At 34.3% G+C, this 21,648-nt stretch overlaps 1 protein-coding gene and 1 pseudogene across 1 annotated transcript in view; both read left to right on the top strand.

Annotated features, from left to right (window-relative positions):
* The first annotated feature begins 2,674 nt into the window (after nucleotides 1-2,674).
* LOC134245529 (uncharacterized) lies at nucleotides 2,675-4,326 on the top strand (annotated as a pseudogene).
* Nucleotides 4,327-10,698: 6,372 nt separating this feature from the next.
* Nucleotides 10,699-21,648, top strand: part of LOC134245540 (uncharacterized) — a 28,661-nt gene continuing 17,711 nt past the window's right edge. Inside the window, exons 1-2 of the mRNA XM_062727821.1 lie at nucleotides 10,699-10,940; nucleotides 11,181-12,068. Coding sequence (XP_062583805.1) covers nucleotides 10,736-10,940; nucleotides 11,181-12,068 — 1,093 coding nt within the window. The 5' untranslated portion in view covers nucleotides 10,699-10,735. The remainder of the gene's footprint in view (nucleotides 10,941-11,180; nucleotides 12,069-21,648) is intronic.

The following is a 21,648-nucleotide window of genomic DNA, read 5'->3' as shown; positions in this document are numbered from 1 at the left end:
CTAGATCCATTTTGACGTCACTTTCAACTTTCCCTTTCCCGTACTTTACGGCTCTAATAGAATTATGTAGAAAATAAAGTAATTTTATGGAGTTCAATTTGAAATTACATGAAAAGCAGTCCCGATACCAATATTAAATTTGACATTATTTTAAAGAAGAGACCATGAACATACAACTTACCGTTTTCTGAAAGATATTAGCCAATCTGGATACATTCTCTTTGTTTGATATGGAAAAAACTCCCATATTCACGACTGCTTTTCTTAATTTTTCATTAGAAATGACAGTTTTAATTTGATTTTTCATCTTGTTAACTTACGAATTAAGCCCCGAAACACCTTATTTGACCAAGCTAATGTTATAAAACATCATTAAAGCAACTTGTTTCTCGACATTGATAAATCTGTAGGCATCTTTCATTTACTAGATCTTGACCTTTATTTAAAAAAAAAATATTCTTAGTGTATAAATTCATTGTTTGTTTGTTGTTTAACGTCCCTCTCGAGAATTTTTCACTCATATGGAGACGCCACCTCTTGCCATCGGAGAGTTGCAAATTTTGACCTATACTTGGCACTTACGGTCATCGAGCAGTGAGGGATCTTTTTCGTGCCAGCACCTAATGCGTCACGGAATCTCGGTTTATACGGTCTCCACATCCCAGAGTTGGAATCATCCCGCGGCATGTGAATCAACTCCTTACTTTGCGACTCTAGAGTAGACGCTCCAACCACTTCGCCACGCGGGCGACTAGCGTGAAATATGATTATAAGAAAATCATGTAAAAAATGACTCTATGCTTCACAGAAAATTGAAAATTCTATAAACTAAACAGTGTAAATTTTATATTTTCAGAATACTCAGGATGCAGTTTTCCCTGACCCTCTTCGTTTTCCTGGTCCTGCTGGTTCTGGCCATTTCTATGTTTACCACCACAGAGGCACGTCGTTACTGGCGACCAAGACGATGGAGATCTGATTCCTGGGACGACTCCAGAGACTCAGGAGACTGGTGGGGTTGATGAAAAAACATGGTAATAATAACTTAATATACAAAATTTGAATTGGAACGGATGAGAAGTGAATTGTATGAAAATTACTCTCACCACGCACAAAATACCATTTCAAGTGTGTGGAAATATTTTATTAATTTTTTCCCATTTTCTTTCTATGGCAATTAATTTTTGAGTGAAAAATGGAAAAATGAATTTTAAAAATGTGTATTTTTTCTTTCAGGATATGAACAGTCCACATGATGTCTTTGAATAAAAACTGCAATTATACGGTTCTGATCAAATACTCATTGTATACAGTATGCAAAAATAAAAAAAAAGACAAAAAAAAATGTTTGTTTTTTTTATTTTGTCTGAAAATTTCTTGATATGAGAAAGTATGGTTCAACAGAATGATCCGTAAAAATCCTTCCAAACAAAGCTACATTCCGGCCTGGTCTAGAAAATGCTTTACCAAGTCCGTACTTTGACTTCTTTTAAATATGGAATTTGCTATAAAAAGGTTTCTTCAGATGAACTGTTTTATATACTAACGGTTGCATATACTAATAGTGTTTAAAACTGATAAGGATTCTCATAAATCGTCAACAAACTTAAAAATACAATTGTGTTTTTAAGAAAAAGGCAGTTAAATAACGTTTCTACAGTAAGGGCAACCATTTCACAACATTTCAAAAACTAGTCTTTTTATTATCATGGAGAACTGTTCCATCAATAAAAAATGAGTCAGAAATTTCTTTCCTGTAATTGGTCATCAACATATTTACTTTTTTGGAGAGCACTCTGTCTCCATATACAAGAACTCGAAATTCGATATTAGAGGGATGTTGAATTCTTAAATGACAAGATTTATGATGTTTCCGGAGACCATGTCTACCAACACTCTGTTGGAAATCAAATGATCACAAATTCTTATCTTTTATTTGCCATCCTGATTTTATATTCTTTTATTACATACTTAGTAATAAATACAGAATTTTTGCATATGCAATATGCCTGACGTCACAGTAGTCGTATCTACGAAAGCCCAGAAGGCTCATTCGAGATTCGAGATTCAAAATACGAGATTCGAAATTCGAGATTCGAAATACGAGTTTCGAGATTCAAGATCCAAACTAACCAATCAAAAGCGGATTCAACATTTGATTACTCCCCTTTATTATGTTTTTACTATCAAGAAATCGTTTAAAATAATTATAACCAATGGGTCATTTGATTAAATTACAATGCAAAAAAGAGTGTTTTATATCAGAGACATATAAAACCAGAGATTCGCAACTCCCCGAAATCTCGCGTAATCTCGCGGGTCCTATTGTTTACAATTTTTCAAATCTCGGACTGTGCGAGAGTTAAAATGGAGGCTACCGACGATGTAAACAAAAACTTTTTTATCAATATTGCGGCTTTAGAAGGCGATAAACAGACTTTTTGTTGTTTTAATTACTGAAGAAATGTAATTCGGCATTTACGAAACCGATCTATGTTTTTTTTACGCTTTAAATTGCCTTGAAACCAGTATTAATGTTATGTAATTTCTTCCTGTCTTAATTATTGTAATTAATGTAATTACGACGCCAGTTTATTTTTACAAGCCAACTAGTTCATCGGCAATGGTACTTTCCTTTGAAGACAGCAATAGGACCGCCATTTAAGGTATGTATAGATATAATTTTGATAATTATGAGACGTTGGTAGCTACACACAGAATATAATATTCACCAATATTTATTAATTGCATTTTGAATTCAACATGGCTAAGTCCGATTTTCTTTCTTTGGATTGCCATATAGATCTTGATGCCTTGCTTGGGGAGTACACCGAGGATGACATCCCAGAAGTGCAGCAGAAAAAGCCAAAGAAAGACCCTCCTTCAGAGGGTTTTCAATGCCCTATTTGCAGTCGAGTTCTGAAAACCATTGCTGGTTTCCGTGGTCATGTCACTAAACAGCATGATAAACCCCACCTCAAAGGTAACAAGTCATTAAACAAATATTTTTAAATAATATTAATAATTATTATTTTAAAATTATGTATAAAATTATTCAAATGTTTGTGACAAAAAAAATTATCAAAGACATTTATACCACTCTGATATAAATGAGCAAAATGTTTTCAGAATCTGCAAAAAGTGAAATAACAAATAACTCATTATTTTTAATTCTTTTTCAGCACATCAACACAAGTTGAAGAAAAGTTCCTCTGGGCATGCTGAGAACAACCCTACACAACAAAGCAACCCCCTAGATGCCCATGCCATCGAGAACATTTTCCAGCCAGCATTCGAGATGAGCCTCGAGACGATAGCCAAGGATCCCATGCACCAATTATTTGGGGACAGTGAAATCATCTAACTGTGTCGTGTCATCATGTGTTTGTCAGGAGCTCATCAGTTTTTCCTGGACATTTTTATTGACATTTTCTCTGCCAGAAAAACCTTTTGCAGCACCCTTGACCGCGAGTACATGTTCCAGAAATTCCACCAGACCAGAGTGAGTGAGGATTTCATACGAGGATACATGCTCTTGTTTGCTACATTAACTTTTAGTGGCCAGACTATATGTGACTTTGTCAACATTCTCATGATGGAGCTCATTGGGAACCTCATCAGTGAACAAGTGAAAAGGGGACTGAAAAACGCAGTGGTGGAACATGACAGGATTTCCGACAGTGATCAGTGCATATTATTCTACATCTGTGGTTTTATTGCTCGTTCCCTGAGGAAACGCTACCTTAAAGTTAAAAGTGTGTGTTCCCAGAAGCAGAAGTGCCTGGACAAACTAGTGATCAAGTCACCAAATTCAACCTTTGTGAGCCAGTTTACAACATGGACTGCAAAGAATAACCGTGGTGGCCTCCTACATCCATGTGATGAGTTCTTCTTACTCATTAGAGAATTTGAGACACTCATCAGACAACAGGTCGACATCAACAACTTATCCGCCAACTCACTGCTGTGTGACCGCTTAAAAGAGGGTGTTCTTGAGGCATTTATGGTGAAACATTATTGTGAGAAACTCTTTGGTGAAATGGATGAACACATCAAGGAAGTGATGCTGGAGGACATTCTCGGTCTCTTTCTTACCATTCGAGGGTATTCGATTACTCGTGTTCAACGACAAAAGATTGCCAAGAACACAGTGCCCAAGAAAAAGTCATCAGGACTCCGCCGTACCCTAAAGGACATTAACTCTTGAGTTGTTCACTGTTTATGCTTTATCAAGAACTGCACATGCTATCATGAACTGTATGCTATGTTATAAACTGGATGCTTTGTCATGTAAATAATGTACATTTTCAGGAAAGCATTATTTTTTTTCTAAGTTTTACAAAAAAATAAATATGTTGTCCAGTTTTAACTTAAGTTAAAATAAATGTATTGAAATGTCATAAATAAAAGTTTGACACTTATTTTGGGATCAAATAAAAAATAATGCTTCATCAATGTAAATACAAATACATGACAGAACCCCAAAAAAGAAAATGGAAAACAATTAAACAATTCAATAATTTATTTTCAAAGGTATTTATAAATATTCAAAACATGTTTTAGTCTAGTGCTATTCTTCACTTGTTCAATTGTCATGCATTACAAAATATGTTGTTGAATGTTTAGTGCTTTCTTTGTTCCATTTACAATGCATTTCATTGAATGTTGCAATACATTGAATAAACAACTGTTGAATGCTGATATTGTCAATAAAGTATAAAAAACAATTTACTTTCTTCTCAGCTCAAAAACCAGTTATGAGACCATTCAGTCAAGGAAAATGTAGTCAATAATGAGAAATAAATTCTCATATAAAAAAAGTACAAATATATTGTGTCAATGTGATACAAACTGGAGAATATTTGTGGATTAAAAAGTGCTCTGACAAAGAATCATCGACATGAAATTATAAATATTGGACAGGGAAAAAGATTTTAAAAATATGTACACTATCAAAAATGGTATAGTTGTGGCTTATAAAAGGTATATATACATGACATAAATATATACATAAGCATGAAACTTAAAAACATAAACCAAATTAAGTCTTCCTTTAAAGAGAGTGTTGTACTCATATTTACAATAATTCAGGAGAGTATCAGTTGAGAGTCTAATTTGTACACTTCACCTGCATACATAGTACTATATATACAATTATTGCACAATTTCAAAATAATTTTTGAACATAATAATCTCCTTCGCAATGAAAGAAAAGTCCACCATGAAATAAATATCAAAACTGATTCATTGTTGGCTTTCTTGTTTTCACAATGACTTTTTCCTCTTGGGTAATGGCTGATTGTCAATGACTGGAACATTTTCATCATTCACACGTGTAATGTTACCTCTTTTGGGAGCCAATGCTTGAGTTCTGGTGGCTAGTAGCTGCGTCATAGTATTTCTGACTTCATACACTGTCGGATTTTGATTTGCTCCTCCTTTGTGTCTTAGATGTCCAAAATATTGCTCCAAAGGGTCTTGATTGAAGCAATGAGTCAGCACAAAGTCAGCACCTTCTTCTAGCATAATCTCGATGCACTTGGTTATGGATTTGACGGTTATTTCAAGTCCTGTTTTTGTTTGGTGGCTGAGTTGCATAGCTGCCTTTTGTGCTGCTGTCAGGTTCCTGTCTCTGGTCTCCACATTCCTCTCCCACTCTTTAATGTAGCCAAGGAAGTCATTTCTGAGCCAATTGATCCGTGGGTCATCCACATCTCTGTACGGATTGATGTCTGGATTTCTTTTGTTTCTCCCCTCCATTAAATGTCGGACGTTGAGACAGTCAAAGAACTTGTTGAAGGTGTGGATAAATTTAACAGTTTCTGATACATCCTGTCCATAATACTCCTCTAGGGCATTGGCAACTGTTCCGCTGAGTACCTGTGCGGCTAGACTAACTTTCATGCAGGAGTATGCCGTGAGGTCAACATGTGTTCGAGTCAGCTTGGGACAGGGTGTATACAAACTTTGTTCACATTGCTCCTCAAACAGTCGAACAATATGCATCCATGAGATGTCTTTCCCATCTTTCCATAATTGTCTCGTCTTCTTGTGGGAAAAAGAATTGCTGAAGCAGTTTCTTGTAGTTTTCAGTAGGTGGGGGACGTCGGAAATGAAGTATATGGCCCTGGTGTTGTCATGGGGATTCGGAGTTGAATACACTGTCTCGTTGTAACCAGGAAGCTTGTGGAGGCTGAAAAATTTCCTGTTGGCCGACGCCCCATCACAGGTGAAAAAAAGAACCTTAAGTCCTACATTGACCTCAATGATAGAGACAGCTTTCCAAATAATTGGGTAAAGGTAATCTGCCGTGATGCTACTGGTTGCGAAGCCAGCCAATGGAAATTTTAAAGAAGTAGCCACACCTCTAACCATGATGACGAGCATGCATTTGGCCAGCTCAGATGAGGAGTTTGACGTCCTCTTCTCCAGTTCAAGTAGCTGGTTTCCCACAGCATCTAAATTGCAGTACCCAATAAGCTCTCCTGTGTGTTTATCGTATACCAGATCTTCCTTGATTTTGATTTCATCAAACAGTATGCCCGTGTAGCACTTGAAAGTTTTCTCCAGCATTCCCAGCTTTTTGGCTTCCTCGTGTAGCACTTTAACAACATCAGGCTGAAATCCAAGAGCACTTTTGGTGTAATGAGAATAGTCAAAAAGAGTTCTAGCACTTGGTAACTTTATGAAGCCTGTGTCCCTCATGGCGTTGTAGGCTTCAGCACTTTTACTACGAATGTACAAACACCACCGAATGATCATGGGGTGCCAACGCATACCATTTTTTCCAGAACTGGCATGTTTCAGCTGTTGGTCCCAAAAGAGCCTCTGGAAACAATGCTCGTCAGGAAATGTTCTTTCTACTTCCTCTCTACAGGTTGCCATCAAGTCTTTTATTTCACTTTCTTCAAAAGTCTCCAGTGTGATGCCCTTCTTCTTTATCTCTCGGTCACATATCTTCTTTAACCTGTCCACTTCGCTGGTCAACGACTTGATTTCTTCTCTTTGCTGCCTTATTTTGGTAAGCAAATTTTCCCTGCTCATCACCTTATGTGCCATTCTGCTATGAACGTAGTTCTTTTCTTGGGTATCAGCACGTCTTTCTTCCTCTCTTGACCTTCTTTGCCTCAGAATTCGTCGAATTTCTTGACACGGCTTGCATCTGTTTCCCTCTACCATCAAAGTGCAGTTTACAGATCGAATGCATGAGCTGTAGGATACATCTCCCTTGGTGGCACAAAAATCCCCCTCTCTGTATGCAATAATATCTTCAGTGATTCCACTGCTGACACCACAGTCGACAGGTGTAATGCTCTGAAAATCTTCATCTGGATTCCCAAAACACACAGAGAATGTACATAGTCGTCTCATCAGGTCCTCTACGGTTGCTGCTGATGTAAACTCAGTAGGCATTCCTTTCCAGCATGGGTGGGTTGGTGAAACTTCTTTTCTGTGTACAAATAAAACTGCATGGAAGTCGGCATCGATGACAACTGAAAGTTTCACACCTGATCTCCCTGGTGAACTATGGTACATTTCCATGATCTTTACAGTGTCTGTTCCCAGGTTCACAACATAGTTCGTGGTAAGGAAATTGCTGGCTTGCAGGTCCTGGCAGAGGATTTGAAAAGGTGACAGTACGGTCTCAACTTCGATGGTTTGTTCTGTTAGTGGAACACAAATATCCTCAGTCAAGTCGGAGTCCATGCTTTCCTCACTTGTCTGTAAATCTGATCTCGTGATGGTATACCAGTCCTCAGATTCATCACACAATTCCACTTCTTCAAGTTCACTTGGAGCACTATACGTATGATCTATAGGGGGGCCGTTCATCACCTGGCATTCAATGTCTTTAATCGGGTCCTCTTTCTTCTTTCCACCATATTTCCTTTTCTGGCACACAGAAGCTCTTTTCTTCTTTGGCATTCTAAAATAAAGAAGAATTTTTTTTTTTCACATAATATTAACACAGGTATTTAAAAAAAGGTTATAAACCAACCCCAGTCTACCAAATTATCAAGATTTGTTGTAAATTACTACAATTAATTTAAAATTGATTTCAACATAGATATATTAACAATGTACAATTTATTATAATTTATTTTACTTCCTTTATTTGGTAGGCAACAGCAAACAAATAATTTATATTTAAGGCCCAAAAAGATTTACACTATCTGCTGTGTAAGTCAGTATTTTTATACAATATAATTTTAAATAAGGCGTGGACAATCCCCCACTATAAGAAAAAATATTTCTCAATTTTCAAAATTCACAGAAAAAGTTATATTTTTCTCAATTCTGTTCTCGAACTTAACTTAGATATTCATGGGATATATCTGTATACCAAATTTCATTTCGGTATGTTAAATAGTTGCGAAGAAAATGAAAGGAAGCTAAGTGGACCGACAGGCCGACCAACAGCAGCAGAGCAATATGCCATCCCTTCTTCAACATGTTCAGAGGGGGGCATAAATATCAAAACAATGAAATACAGAATTAAATTTGTAAAAGATGACATAAACAATATTCTAAAAAATATAACTTAAAGAATTGAGAAATGTCTTTCCTCAGAGCAGGGGATTGTCCTTGCCATTCTTCAAGCCTTTTGAGAAGTTTTTAAAGCATTTATGACCTGATTTTCAGCTGAATTCTCATCAATATCTGTTACCAAAGAAGTTTCAAAAGAATATTTTGTCATAAATATTTTTGTTTTAAGCCGTGCTTTGAACATGTTGAACTGAGCTAAATACAAAGCATGTAAAAAGGACAGGTAGAAATTCATTATGGATGGGGCAGAAGGATGGAATATGGTTATGACAAACATTATATGCCCCAGGCTTTGTGGCTAGGCATAAAAATATCTGAGCAAAATCATGTTAACACACAGACAGACATGCTGATTCCAATACTCAGCCCCAATACTCTCCCTATATGATCTTAATTTTGTTTGCATGGGGGTATAATAATATAAAACATTCTTTTTCTTTATATTGTGTTTAAATATATAATAAAAAGGATGCTAGTTTCACAACAAATTATTAGTGACTAAGATTATATTGTCAAAGATACACACCATTCACTTCAAGTAAAATCTAAATATTCAATTGAGAATCATTTATTTTGAATAATAATTAACAAGTAAAGAAATACAAGAAACTAATTTTGCTACATTATGAATTACCAGTGGTATATTATTTTTTAATTATAGACATATTAATTTGGCCTAAGGGCATTCCTTCAAAAGAGAACTTGTCCATGTATATTGTGATTAAATAAGATTACTATTGTCTAACAACCACATTAAAAAACCAATAAATCTCTGATTCCATGAAAACAGATATACATAGATACTGTATATATATTTTTATTTGCCAAGTTGACTAACAGTTCATGGAAATTTTAAATAAATATACCAGGGGGTAATAGTGATTTTTGTTGTTTTTACACATTGGACACCCAAATAGGTCCATGTATATTTTTCTTTTCTAAGGACCAAATCTATGAAAAAGTAACCAAATACATTGCTATATACATTAATTTCAATTTCTTAATAACTTTCCATGAGAAAAAATGCATAATTTAGAAGTTTTAGGGATTATAAATTTGCACATATTTTTGTTGTTTACACATTGGACACCAAAAAAGGTCAATGTAAATTTGTCTTTTCTGAGGACCAAATCTATGAAAAAGTAGCCAAATACATTGCTGCATACATTAATCTTAATGTATTTATGCCTTTCGATGGGAAAAAAGGCATATTTTGGAATTTTTAGGAATTATTAAATTTGCTTTAATGGCGCCGTTCACAAAAAGGACACCAAAAAAGGTCAATGTTTATTTTCTTATCTGAGGATCAAATCCTTGAAAAACTAGCCAAATACATTGCTATATACATTAATTTTAATATGTTGATAACTTTCAATGGAAAATAATGCATATTTTCGAAGTTTTATGAATTATTAAATTAGCACATTCTTATTTAAAAATGGACCATAATAATTTAAATGTGAAGTTTATTTACGGAAATGCATGATTTATCGCACTCAAATACTACAAACACTATTAGTCTGAATGATTTAATAACCTTTGAGATCTACATATGTGCACGGGTCAATGAACAACCAAAGAAAACAAGACCGTAGCAATGTTTACATAAGCCGTGAGCCCCCGAGGCGGGGACGCGTGGCCAATTAATCCATTGTTTGCATGATTTTGACACCCAATGTACCGTTAAATGAAGCCATTATCATCTCTGGTGTTTATAAAAACTATATACTTACTTGATTGGCTTGCTTGAACAGCGGGTGGTACTTAATAATCGATATCTTATCTCTCGGTCAATAAAAATTTCAAGATGGCGCCTTGGCTGGATTCTCACTCTCGCGTTATCTCGGAAAACGCGAGAGTTCGTGGTTATTCTGAAGCGCTTATAAGAAGTTGCGAATCTCTGGTTTTATATGTCTCTGTTTATATATATTAGAAGGAAATTTAAATAATTATTGGATTTTTGCAGCAAGATATACTTCAATTTATATTATAGCTTCTTAAATATTAAATAGATTACATATACAAACAATTCAAAATATAATGGTTTAAAGTAGTGAGTTATCGTTCCTAGCATAGTGGCGCTACATGTCCCGGTCCTTGTGATACTTCCGCTTCGTAGTAAACACACGTGAAACAATAAGGATAAGAGTACATAAGTAAGTAATAAGTTGAATTAGAACACACAACAATGCCCAGTAGTTGCTGCTGTGTACCTGGATGTCATGAAAGATGCGGGCATCAGTTCCCGACCGAAAAATCTAGGAGAGACAAGTGGATTATAGCAATTAAACGCTTGGACGAACATACGAGAAAGTTATGGGAGCCTTCCAAGTCTGCCGTTGTATGCAAACGGCATTTTAAACCTGACGATTACGTGACAGAAACAATACAAGGTATTGTGAATCAACATTGTTTTGATCACTATCGAATGTTGTAGCAAATGAAAAGATAACATTTCTTGCAAACTGTGTCAGCTGTGTGTATAGCCGATTTGTATTTTTATACAACCCCCTTTTTTTATTTTCATGTTCTTTTACTTGCATTAAAATTTTCATTGAAGCACACATATGTGAAAACGAATAAAAATAGCGTTTTCAGTATGAATAGATATACACTACATTGTTTATCAACAGGACAGAAACCATTACATGGAAGACTAAAGAGCTCTTCAGTCCCTAGTATTTTCTGCTGGACAAAGTCATCGGCGGCATCAACTTCAAGATCTTCTCGAGTAGAAGGTCGGGTGCAGAAAAAGAGAAAATTTGAGGAAGCTTGCCATGATGACCTTGAGGACAGCATTAATGAATCAAATGTAGACTTTGTTGAAGAGATTGTGTCAGCTGATGAGTCAACAAGCAATGATACTAACATTACATCATATAGTCCAGAATTTAGAGAAATGCAGACACAAACACAATCACAACCATTATTTTCAGTAGATCATTTTGAAAAAGATGATGCTGCCATTCACTTTTATACAGGTCTAGAAACATATAGTAAATTTATGTATGTACTTCATTCACTTGGACCTGCTGCATATTGTCTTAATTATATTTTTTTTCGAGTGCAAGGAGTGTCGATTCCAGATCAATTTTTTATGACTTTAATGAAATTAAGAAGGTACACTACAAACTTTGAACTTTCTAGATTTTTCAATGTATCTGAGAGCACTGTAAAAAATATTGTTTATACTTGGATTATATTCATGTCAAAGCAATGGCAAGAGGTGTCCATATGGCCGCCTCAATCCCTTGTCAGATATTTTTCACCTTCAGATTTTAAAGCTAAATTTCCTAAGACTAGAGCAATTTTAGATGTAACTGAGTTTCCTATTAAAAAACCAAGTTCACCGAGAGCACAACAAGCCACATTTTCAACCTATAAAAACAGAAACATGATGAAAGCTTTGATAGGTTGTACACCAGGGGGTCTCATAAGTTTTATTAGTCCAGCATATAGTGGTTCAACCAGTGACAGACAAATTGTAGAAAGAAGTAGTTTGAAAAATCTGTGTGATCAAGGTGATAGTTTAATGGCTGACAAAGGTTTTAATGTACAAAATATATTTGCTACAAAAGATATTACAATAAATATTCCTACTTTTTTTTAAAAACAGAAATAGAATGTCAGGTTCTACAGTTTTGCGTGACAGAAAAGTTTCGAGCAAAAGGGTTCATATTGAAAGAATTATTGGTTTAGGAAAAACTTATCAAATTTTAACACATCCTCTTAAAAGTACTGAGGCATGTTTATCATCAGATATAGTATTCGTTTGTTACATGTTGTGCAATTTTCGTACTGAAATTATTCCAGCAGATGCTTGATTGTTTTATGTAAATTAAGTGCATTTTAAATGCAGTTAAGTTCAATTAAAATACCACTTGACTATTGTGAACCCCTTTTGTCATTACTTCATATTACTGTATATTAAGGACAGAGATATTTTCAAAATTTTTGAACAGTCATATCTCTTAAACTTTAAATCATGTAAACATTACCCAGTCATAATACATGTACATTTGAGATTTGACTATTTCACAAGATCAGTTGACTGTATGGAATGTGTAAGAACTTTTTCTACATGTACCTTTTTTTACTGAAATTCAATGTCATGTCAGATTTTCACTCATTGTCGTTGTAGGACTTGTAGTAATATTTTTCAAGTACTGCATCCTTGAAGAAATTGGTGTAAAACTTTTCTAATTTGTCTAGCATTTCATGTATGAATGTATCATCCCGTTTGATTTGAATATACACAATGTCATTTACAGTTAAATTATTTGCTAAACAAACAATCAGAATACAAGATTTTGCACCAGTACAAAGAAGTTGTCCTTGTATTTGATAAAAATAATCATGATTATTATCAAGAAAGTATTTCCCTTCCTGGTTTGTTTTCAAATATGGCACTGTAGTCGGTGAAATTTTCTTGTTTCTAGAAACATATGGACATTTCACCTCTACGAGTTCCTCTTCATTAATGATTCCATCTGGTGATGCAGCTGAAAATGGATAATCTTTACAAATTATTAGGCCACTTGCCTGCATATCTTTATGGTGATCATTTTTAAACTTCTTTATGGCAACTGATTCATGCTTGTGGCCGTGTTCAATGGCATTTGATTTTATATTTTTGATAACTGTGAGAGATTGAGCAAGTATTCTTTTGTCTGTTCTCTCTGTGCATTTGCATATCCGCCCAAACATTGATGAAGTTAAATGCTTCGTTCTCTCTGCTTTCCAAGTTTTATTATTGCCCTGCCCCATTGTTTGATGTTTGATCTTCTCAATTTGAGAATTCGATATATGAGAAATGAATGATGTTTGAAGGAAATGGTCTTCAGGTGTCAGTTTTAGGTAGTCATGGTCATGTGCCACTGCCATCATATTGGCAGGGGTAAATGTTTGGAATATTGGGACTTTAGAAATTCCAGGGAAATTGAGCCATACATTTTGGAAGTGAGCAGGATATGCTGGGTTATTTTGAAATTTTTCTGGTCTTGGATCAAAGTTGACAGTTGTAAATTCATCAGCACCAGGTAGATGTATATCTGTTGATTTCATTGGGCTACCTTTAAATCTTTTACATTTATGAAAGGTCTGTAAACGCTGTGTGCAAGTTTCTTCTGTCTTGATGAACTTCTGTTTTGCAAACATTACCGCCCCATATATGACAGCTCCAACATGTTTACAGTGTGCATTAGGCCCCATGCCTGCAGCACACTCACACTGAGCTTCCGATATTGACCCCTCCTCAGTTATTTTGAGATCAACTGTATACGACACACCTTTTCTCATTTCGGCACGACACTTGCCTTTGATGTATGTGAAGGGGTTACTATCAATGGAGATACGGTAACATATTAAGAAATTATCATTGTACAGTTGAATAAAATGATTATCAAACTTCTTTTCAAATAGTTCAAAATAGGCTTGAACCGTTTCCATAGTCAAACCACGGAATGGGGAATCAGAATTTACGTCCGAGTATGTATCGTAATCAGGTAATATCATGTAAAAATCTGGGTCAAGCTTCTCAACTCTTCCAAAGTCGGCATTTCTATCGTATGCGTCAAGTCTGTTAAAAATACAAATACTCGGTTTTTATCATGTTTTTAATAGTTTAATTTTGCAAATATTTGCGGCATTACTTGATTTACCAATTACAGAAATTACACATGTTAAAGTTGGACATATAGCATGCGGTTTTCAGTATCGAATTACCTGTCGACCAGTTCTGCTTTCCGACCCGATATTCTTGCATTTCGTTTTCTTAGTTCGTTTTTAAGCTCAATTATACTCAAGGAACCGTATTTTGAGTTATTCATGATAATTTTCAACTGTTTTGATCTTAAATACACACGTAACAAAATACAACAACGAACGATAGTAATCTCGCATCCAATGTAAAGAAGATGCTATGGACCGGGAATAGTATCGCCGCCTAGCGGGAGGCAGGGGAACGCAACTCACTACTATCTCCCATTGATTGTGATCAAACTCATGAACTTGATTTACTCTTGTATGGTAGTCCCAATCACGGACTAAATATTAATACTCAAATATTTGAAGCAGTACATGCTTTCATCGCAGCAACCAAACGTTTTATTTGATTGTAATGTATTTTACTCATGCCAACACTTTATAACCGGTACATGCATTTCATTGTAAATTTTTTTTCTCTCTTTCTACTTTTTTTTTCTCTTTTGTTTTTGTTCTTTTGTTTTTGTTACTATGTTTGTCTATTTATTTTTATATCTATTTACATGTATTGTGTGTTCATTTTGACCTTGTAGGGAGAGGGCTAAAATAGGCTTTGCCTGCTGCCCAATCCCATTCACTTATGTGAATAAAATTTTGTATAAATAAAAAAAAAATAGATTACATATATCAGGAGTATATATATTTTTGTATTATCTTCTACACTTATTATTTTTTTTTGTATTTCCGCGCATAGGAAAACCACAGGTACTTGTGGACAGGACCCCTCCCCCCCCCTCGATATTCAATACCAGGGCTTACTGGACAATTTTTTTAACAAATTATATTTATTACACTTATTAATGTGTACAATACGAAAACATCACGGGCGTAAAACCCCCAGAATAATCGTTTAACCAAAAAAAAAAAAAAAAAACCATTATACATTACCCCACCCCACTATACAAGAGAGGTGTCATTTAAGGAGAAAATATGGGATTATTACGAGATGCAGAGTCAATCCGATAGCATGGACTAAGACAGAAATATATGTAGAGACAGTTAATTTTAATCAACACTTTAAGTTAAAATAAATGCATGGTTTTAAACCTAGAAATAGCAGCGGGCGTACAACGTAAACAAACTGGAGTGCACGTGGCATATTTTCTCTCTTATAATGTATAGTGGGGTATTTTTTGTGTTGAGCGATTATTCTGGGTTTTTACGATTTTTTTTTTGGCATTGAACACACGATGAATAAGTGTATTAGATATATGTTGTGAAAAAAGTCCAATAAGCCCTGGGGTTGAATATCGAGAGGGGGGGGATGCCCTGTCCACAAGTACATTTGGTTTTCCTATGCGGGAAAATACATAAAAATTAAGTTTAGAAGACAATACAAATAAATATATATACTCATGGTATAAGTAAATTTTTTAATATTTAAGAAGCTATAATATAGATTGAAGTATATTTTTCTGATCAAAAATCCAATAATTATTAAAATTTCCTTCTAATATATATATAACACTCTTTCTTGCATTGTAATATAATTAAATGACCCATTTGTTATAATTATTTTAAACGATTTCTTCATAGTAAAAACATAATAAAGGGGAGTAATCAAATGTTGAACCCGCTTTTGATTGGCTAGTTTGGATCTTGAATTTCGAATCTCGAATTTCGAATCTCGAATTTCGAATCTCGTACTTTGAAACTCGCTTCTGATTGGTTAGTTTGGATCTTGAATCTCGAAACTCGAATTTCGAATCTCGAATTTCGAATCTCGTACTTTGAAACTCGAATCTCGAATGAGCCTTCTGGGCTTTCGTACGTATCAGCCCTGCTGATACGAATCAATATCACACCTCTAGAAAATTGAACCTCAAAAAACAGTACTTGTGATCATACACTTATTTTGGGAGTTACACATTCTCTTCATTTTAACTTTTTGAATGTAAGGATAATCTACTTGACAAATAATAAACTATTTTCAAATTACGGATCGGGCGCATTCGAAATAGGTGTACATGTAGAAACAAACCCAAACAGCATGAGACAATAGACCATGTACATGTAAGAAGTCGGTGCATGATTATACTAATATTTTCTTCTCATCTTAATGTGTACTGTATTTTATTACCAAGTATGTAATAAACATAATAAAACATACCCTTTTCCACATCACATCCTGTATCAGCCCGAGACACCAATATCAGCCCTTGGGCCGATACAGGATGTGATATGGTAAAGGGTATGTTTTATTCTCTATATAAAGCGGAGTTAATTTACAACTTCTGGAATTTAGATATCATTTAGTTTCATTTATGTGTTGACTCAATATATCTCAACTAACTAATATTTTGATGATTGCCGACTCCAAACGATAAGGCTCAAGTAAAAACTACAATGTAAATTGTGAGTTGAACGTTTTTGTCTATCTACCAAATTGAATGACAAGCAACATGATTTAAATTCAGTATTTGCAAAGTCAACTATAATAAAAATAATGAAGATGGCCTTTATTTTTACATGATAGCACAATTAGTTTACAAAACTAGTTAACATTGCGGTGCTGAAATCATTTATACAGACAGAAAATTATGTACAGAAACTTTAATGTAAATATAAAGAAAGTTGACTTATAATAAAATAAATATTTAAAAATGCATTGTCAAAGTTGCATGTAAAAGATTCAGAAACATAATCAAAGGGATTTACATTTTAGTTTGAAGACTGGAAATAATTTCTTATATATGCAGATTTAAAACTCTTCATTTTATTCAGAAATATTTTTATCATAACCAGCTTCTGGAGTTAATATGGTGTTTTTGTTCTAAAAAGCTACAGAAGGATAGATAAATGTTATAGAGATATATTTTTTTAATTGATTAAGTGTACACCCTGGACATGTTTAAAAATTGTTTGGTTGCCCTCTCCCGCCCGACTGTCTAAAAATTGACCGACTCAAAACTCTTTTCTATACTCCATTTTTTTTTTCCTTTTAGTCCTAAAATCCCGTCAACAAATATTTTAAAGTTTTCTCAAAATAGCAAAATAAGATTTTCCACCTACCTACCGACCCAATAATTTTACCATGAGTCGGGAGACGGCAGGCAAACATTATTTTAAAGATGGCCTTTTTTTATCTTCGTTGTAATTGTGTTAAAAAAATGTTAGATGATATAACGATTCATTGGTTAGTACTTCGTGGCTGCTGTTTTTCGTACGAATTGATAGACCTTTGTTTTTTTTTTATTGGGAATTTGACTACGGAATGCTCTGTCTAACTCATCAGTACATAAGACATAAGACGGAGTGACCGGTCAATAGGGAGTTTTAACTGTTTCTAAGAAGCTTATTGCACTTAAAGAATTTCCAAAGGTCCGTTTTTATGCCTTGTTTACATATTTCACGTCGTTCAATATTCCTTATCTTCCCCTTTTTTTCTTTTTAACAAATTGCATCACTTGTTGATGACTTTAACTTTATAATCGTCAACTTCCCTTACTTATGCTGCAATAGATTTTCGTCACCTGTATACGGAGTTTATATATCTCAGATGATTCGATATGCAAGAGCATGCTCTACGTATGAACAATTTCTAAAATGAGGTACATTTAGACAAACAAGTTGATGAAACAAGAATATCAGCAGTCTCATTTTAAGTCATCATTTCGTATGTTCTATGGTAGATACAATAACCTCGTCAGCAAATACAATTTATCATTGAGTCAAATGCTGACTGACGATTTTCATACTTATTGTTAATTCCATTATTTACACAATGAATTGATGACGGATTTTCCGTTGGATGTGACCGGTCGGCAAGGGATGCTCACTCCTCCATGGCACCTGATCTCATCTCTGATGTTTCAGAGGTCTGTGTTTGTTCTGTTCCTGATGCTTCCGTTGTTTCAGAGGTCTTTGTTTGCTCTGCTGCTATTTTGTATTGTTTGATGGTTTTTTGAGCTTGAATACTTTCGTTATCTCCACATATTTCATTATGATTTCTTTTTTACGTCGTTCTATATTCCTTCCCCCCTTTTTAAAAAACAAATTGCATCACTTGTTTAGCTGCTTTTCTAACATTATTTAAACATTATACTTCTTAAAGCTAATTTCGTTTCAAAATCCACAATTAACAACTGTTCAGTCAACTATTTTACATCGAATTGTGTGAATTATATTTTATTTTATGAGAATTCGACTAAAATGTTGCCACTATTATAATTATCTTTTTGTGGGCGATGCGTGATAAAAGAAATATTTCCGTATAATATTACGGCAGAGAGATGACGCTTTTACATAGCAAAGATTGAGATATTTATAGGATGTTGAGATCAGGCATTTATAATAACCTACAAATGAATATGTCTTTGATTAACATGATTTTATTTCATTCACTTCATTCCTTCATCGAAATAAAAGAATTTCAAAAATGGCCGTTATAAAGTACTAATAGAAAAATATATAAAAATGTTACCCAAGTATTTTATCGCTTAAAATCCAAATCAAAGATATTATTTTGGAAGAAATCGAGATAACCATTTTCTTTTAACCCCACCTGTCTTTTGGGTGTCTGGAGTCTTTCCACGAATCATATCTCCTAAAAATTATATTACCATTTTGTTTCAACCCTACCATTCTCTTGAGTCTCTGGAGTCTTCCCAGGAATCATATCTCCATCTCCATATAGGACTTGAATGTGGAAATGGACGATCTACCTCTATGGTGGTAACATAGAAATGGCTAGACCCAGAACACCCCTACTAATGTGTTCGGAACCTTTTATTTTTCGGTGTTCTGCAAATTATAAAACTCGATGAGTTCAGAGTAGTCCTGGCAGGGGCTCTGGCGAGAGTTAGCGAGGTTACAGCGAGATAGAGTAAATTATGCACGGAAATGTGGCTTGGAAGTGACCAGCACGTGGAGACATGGTAAGCAGAAAAGTTGGGTTTCAGTTTTCACAACCCTAAAATATTTTCAATCGATCTCTATTGAATTCATTCAATGATACAATTTTCTGCAGTCAAGAATTAAAATTTCTTTTTGGACAAATATATTTGCATGGGAACGGGGATTATATTTTTTGGCGTCAGATTAGCAAATGCGGCGCCAACATGACTTTGACTGACAAATCAGCTGAATGAGAATTGGATTATGGGTTACTACAAATACTACGTCTACAGGAATTTTACGCTTGAAAATAGGAAAATCTTATGGCGATCAGAAAGCACAAAGACAATTTTCCCATCTGTTTCACGTAAATGAAAATCTTTTTTTTTTAAAATTCTATTATTATTCATGCTCACAATGGCAAACAATTCTTTTGTTAAAGCAATTTGCGCCTGTATTGCTTTGTTCTACTATCGGTGAATACAATTGTCAGGTGGATTCCCTGGCCAAAACACATGATCATAGTTATGTAAAAAAAAGTTGTCCATTTAAAAGCTTAAGGGGGCCGACTACAGTTTCCACTGCGCAATATTTCGCGCATCATAGTAAAATGAAGCGTATTTACTGTTTTAATGCAACTTTTTTCGCTTAATTATTAAAATTAAACAAAATTAAGAAATTATAGGTATAAAAATGTAAGTACAATTTGATATAACGATATTTTAACCGGATTTGCAATTGATAGGTAGACCAGTTTTTTTGTCGTTATGATAATCTGTAGCTCTTAAAGAAAGGGATAATCAAAATATTATGAAAGAAAAAGTAATAAACATACGCTCTTTTAAAGCAAAAATTTTTATCATGTTTCATGTGAATTCATTGTGTACATATTTTGTAGCATAAAAATAGCAATATTTGCTAATTTTTTGCATTTGTTAAAGCAGAATTTTGTGTTTCTTGCATATATTGTATAATATAGTATTACCTCAAATATTATAGTTTGAACAAAATGTCAAATTGTAGTATTTGTATAATTTGCTTTAAAGTGCTAAAAATTGGCATTTTCCTATATAATCCTATAGTAAATGTACCTGTATCTTGAGACGGTCCCTCAAAAATACCTGGACGGTAGATTTCCACCAAACTTTGCATGTACATTGAAGTTAATGTAAGTTATATATGGTATAAAAAAAAGTTTTGTAGTTTTCACACAATAAAACTATAGTCGGCCCCCTTAAGATGTGCGGCTTGTTTTCCTTACCCTTGAAGCGCTTGTGTTTTGAACTTGACACAAACTACATTTTACATGTATTAAACATATTTTTCCTAGTTAACAACAAATAAAAACGCCCGTGACATCTTTCATAGTTTCTTATTTTTGTATTTTGTTTGTAAGAACATTTTCTTTTTATTTTGCACTCCATTGTCATGACCATAGATTGACCTGAACCACATGTTCGAAGTAAAATGTAAACATGTATTTGGCGTAAACGTTCCTATTCATTCAACGATTGGTCAGTTGCTGGTGGTGAGATCCTCTGTGCGCATTAATAACAATAGCCATAGAAGGCAAACAAAGGTTTGTCAGCGTAGATGATATAACACATTTTTTTAACCAGCGTATCAGTCACTAATGAGCTCTATTTTCCCCGTAAATTATGATAAGATATATTGTTATTACCCCCCCCCCCCTTAGCCATCCTTTTCTGTTGAAACACATTTTTCACAGGACATGTTTCCAAAAGAAAGATGCTATAACAATTTCCTGTTTACTGCCAATTTTATTTATAAAACCGGTTCTACCCTATAACCTTTGTATAGGTCAACCTAAACCACGTGTCTTGAATTTAAATCACAATAACAATAGTAGGGGTGCAGAAGGACCAGGAAAACGAACAGAGTGTAAGGAAGAACTTCATCCTGAATATTTTAGTCTCTGATAACATAACAAGAAGAGAATTTGTACAAAATCTTTGGGCATATTCCCTAAATATTTTGACGAACACGCACAATGTATTAAAATGTTTTAAGATGTAAATATATCAATTACACAAATATTTCCATATCCTTGTAACATATTGCTATCACAATGTCAACGTTATATTTGAAAGTAAAAGAGCACCCTTCAGTTTTTATTATGTACATTTTCTTTCGAAACTTTAATATAACATGTGTCGAAATCTCACCGATGTGATCAGTGTTCAAAGCTCTGATACTAACTGAAATTTTAAAGCAGTTTATAAACTTGCAATAAAAGATATTTGTTGAATTATTGTTAATAATTCAAGGTAAGCATATCTTATTGCATCCAAATAATTTTCATATCGGGTAAGGCAAAAAATGAATTCTAGAATGTAAACTTTGCGTCATCAAACGTCCACAAATGCTAATTTCGTGATATTTTGTTTTTTTTCGTGTTGTTAAAGTTTTAGCTAATTAGAAATATAAATCGTTGACATTTAGTCCATAGTCTGACCTCGATTACTGCTGATTAACATCTGG

Source organism: Saccostrea cucullata, unplaced genomic scaffold (assembly GCF_032062105.1).
Source record: "Saccostrea cucullata isolate Sc308-1 unplaced genomic scaffold, CSIRO_AGI_Scuc_v1 ctg71, whole genome shotgun sequence".
In the NCBI taxonomy this organism is placed as follows: Eukaryota; Metazoa; Mollusca; class Bivalvia; order Ostreida; family Ostreidae; genus Saccostrea; species Saccostrea cuccullata.
The sequence above is the reverse complement of the archived record's forward strand: the minus strand, read 5'-3'. Positions and strand labels throughout refer to the sequence as shown.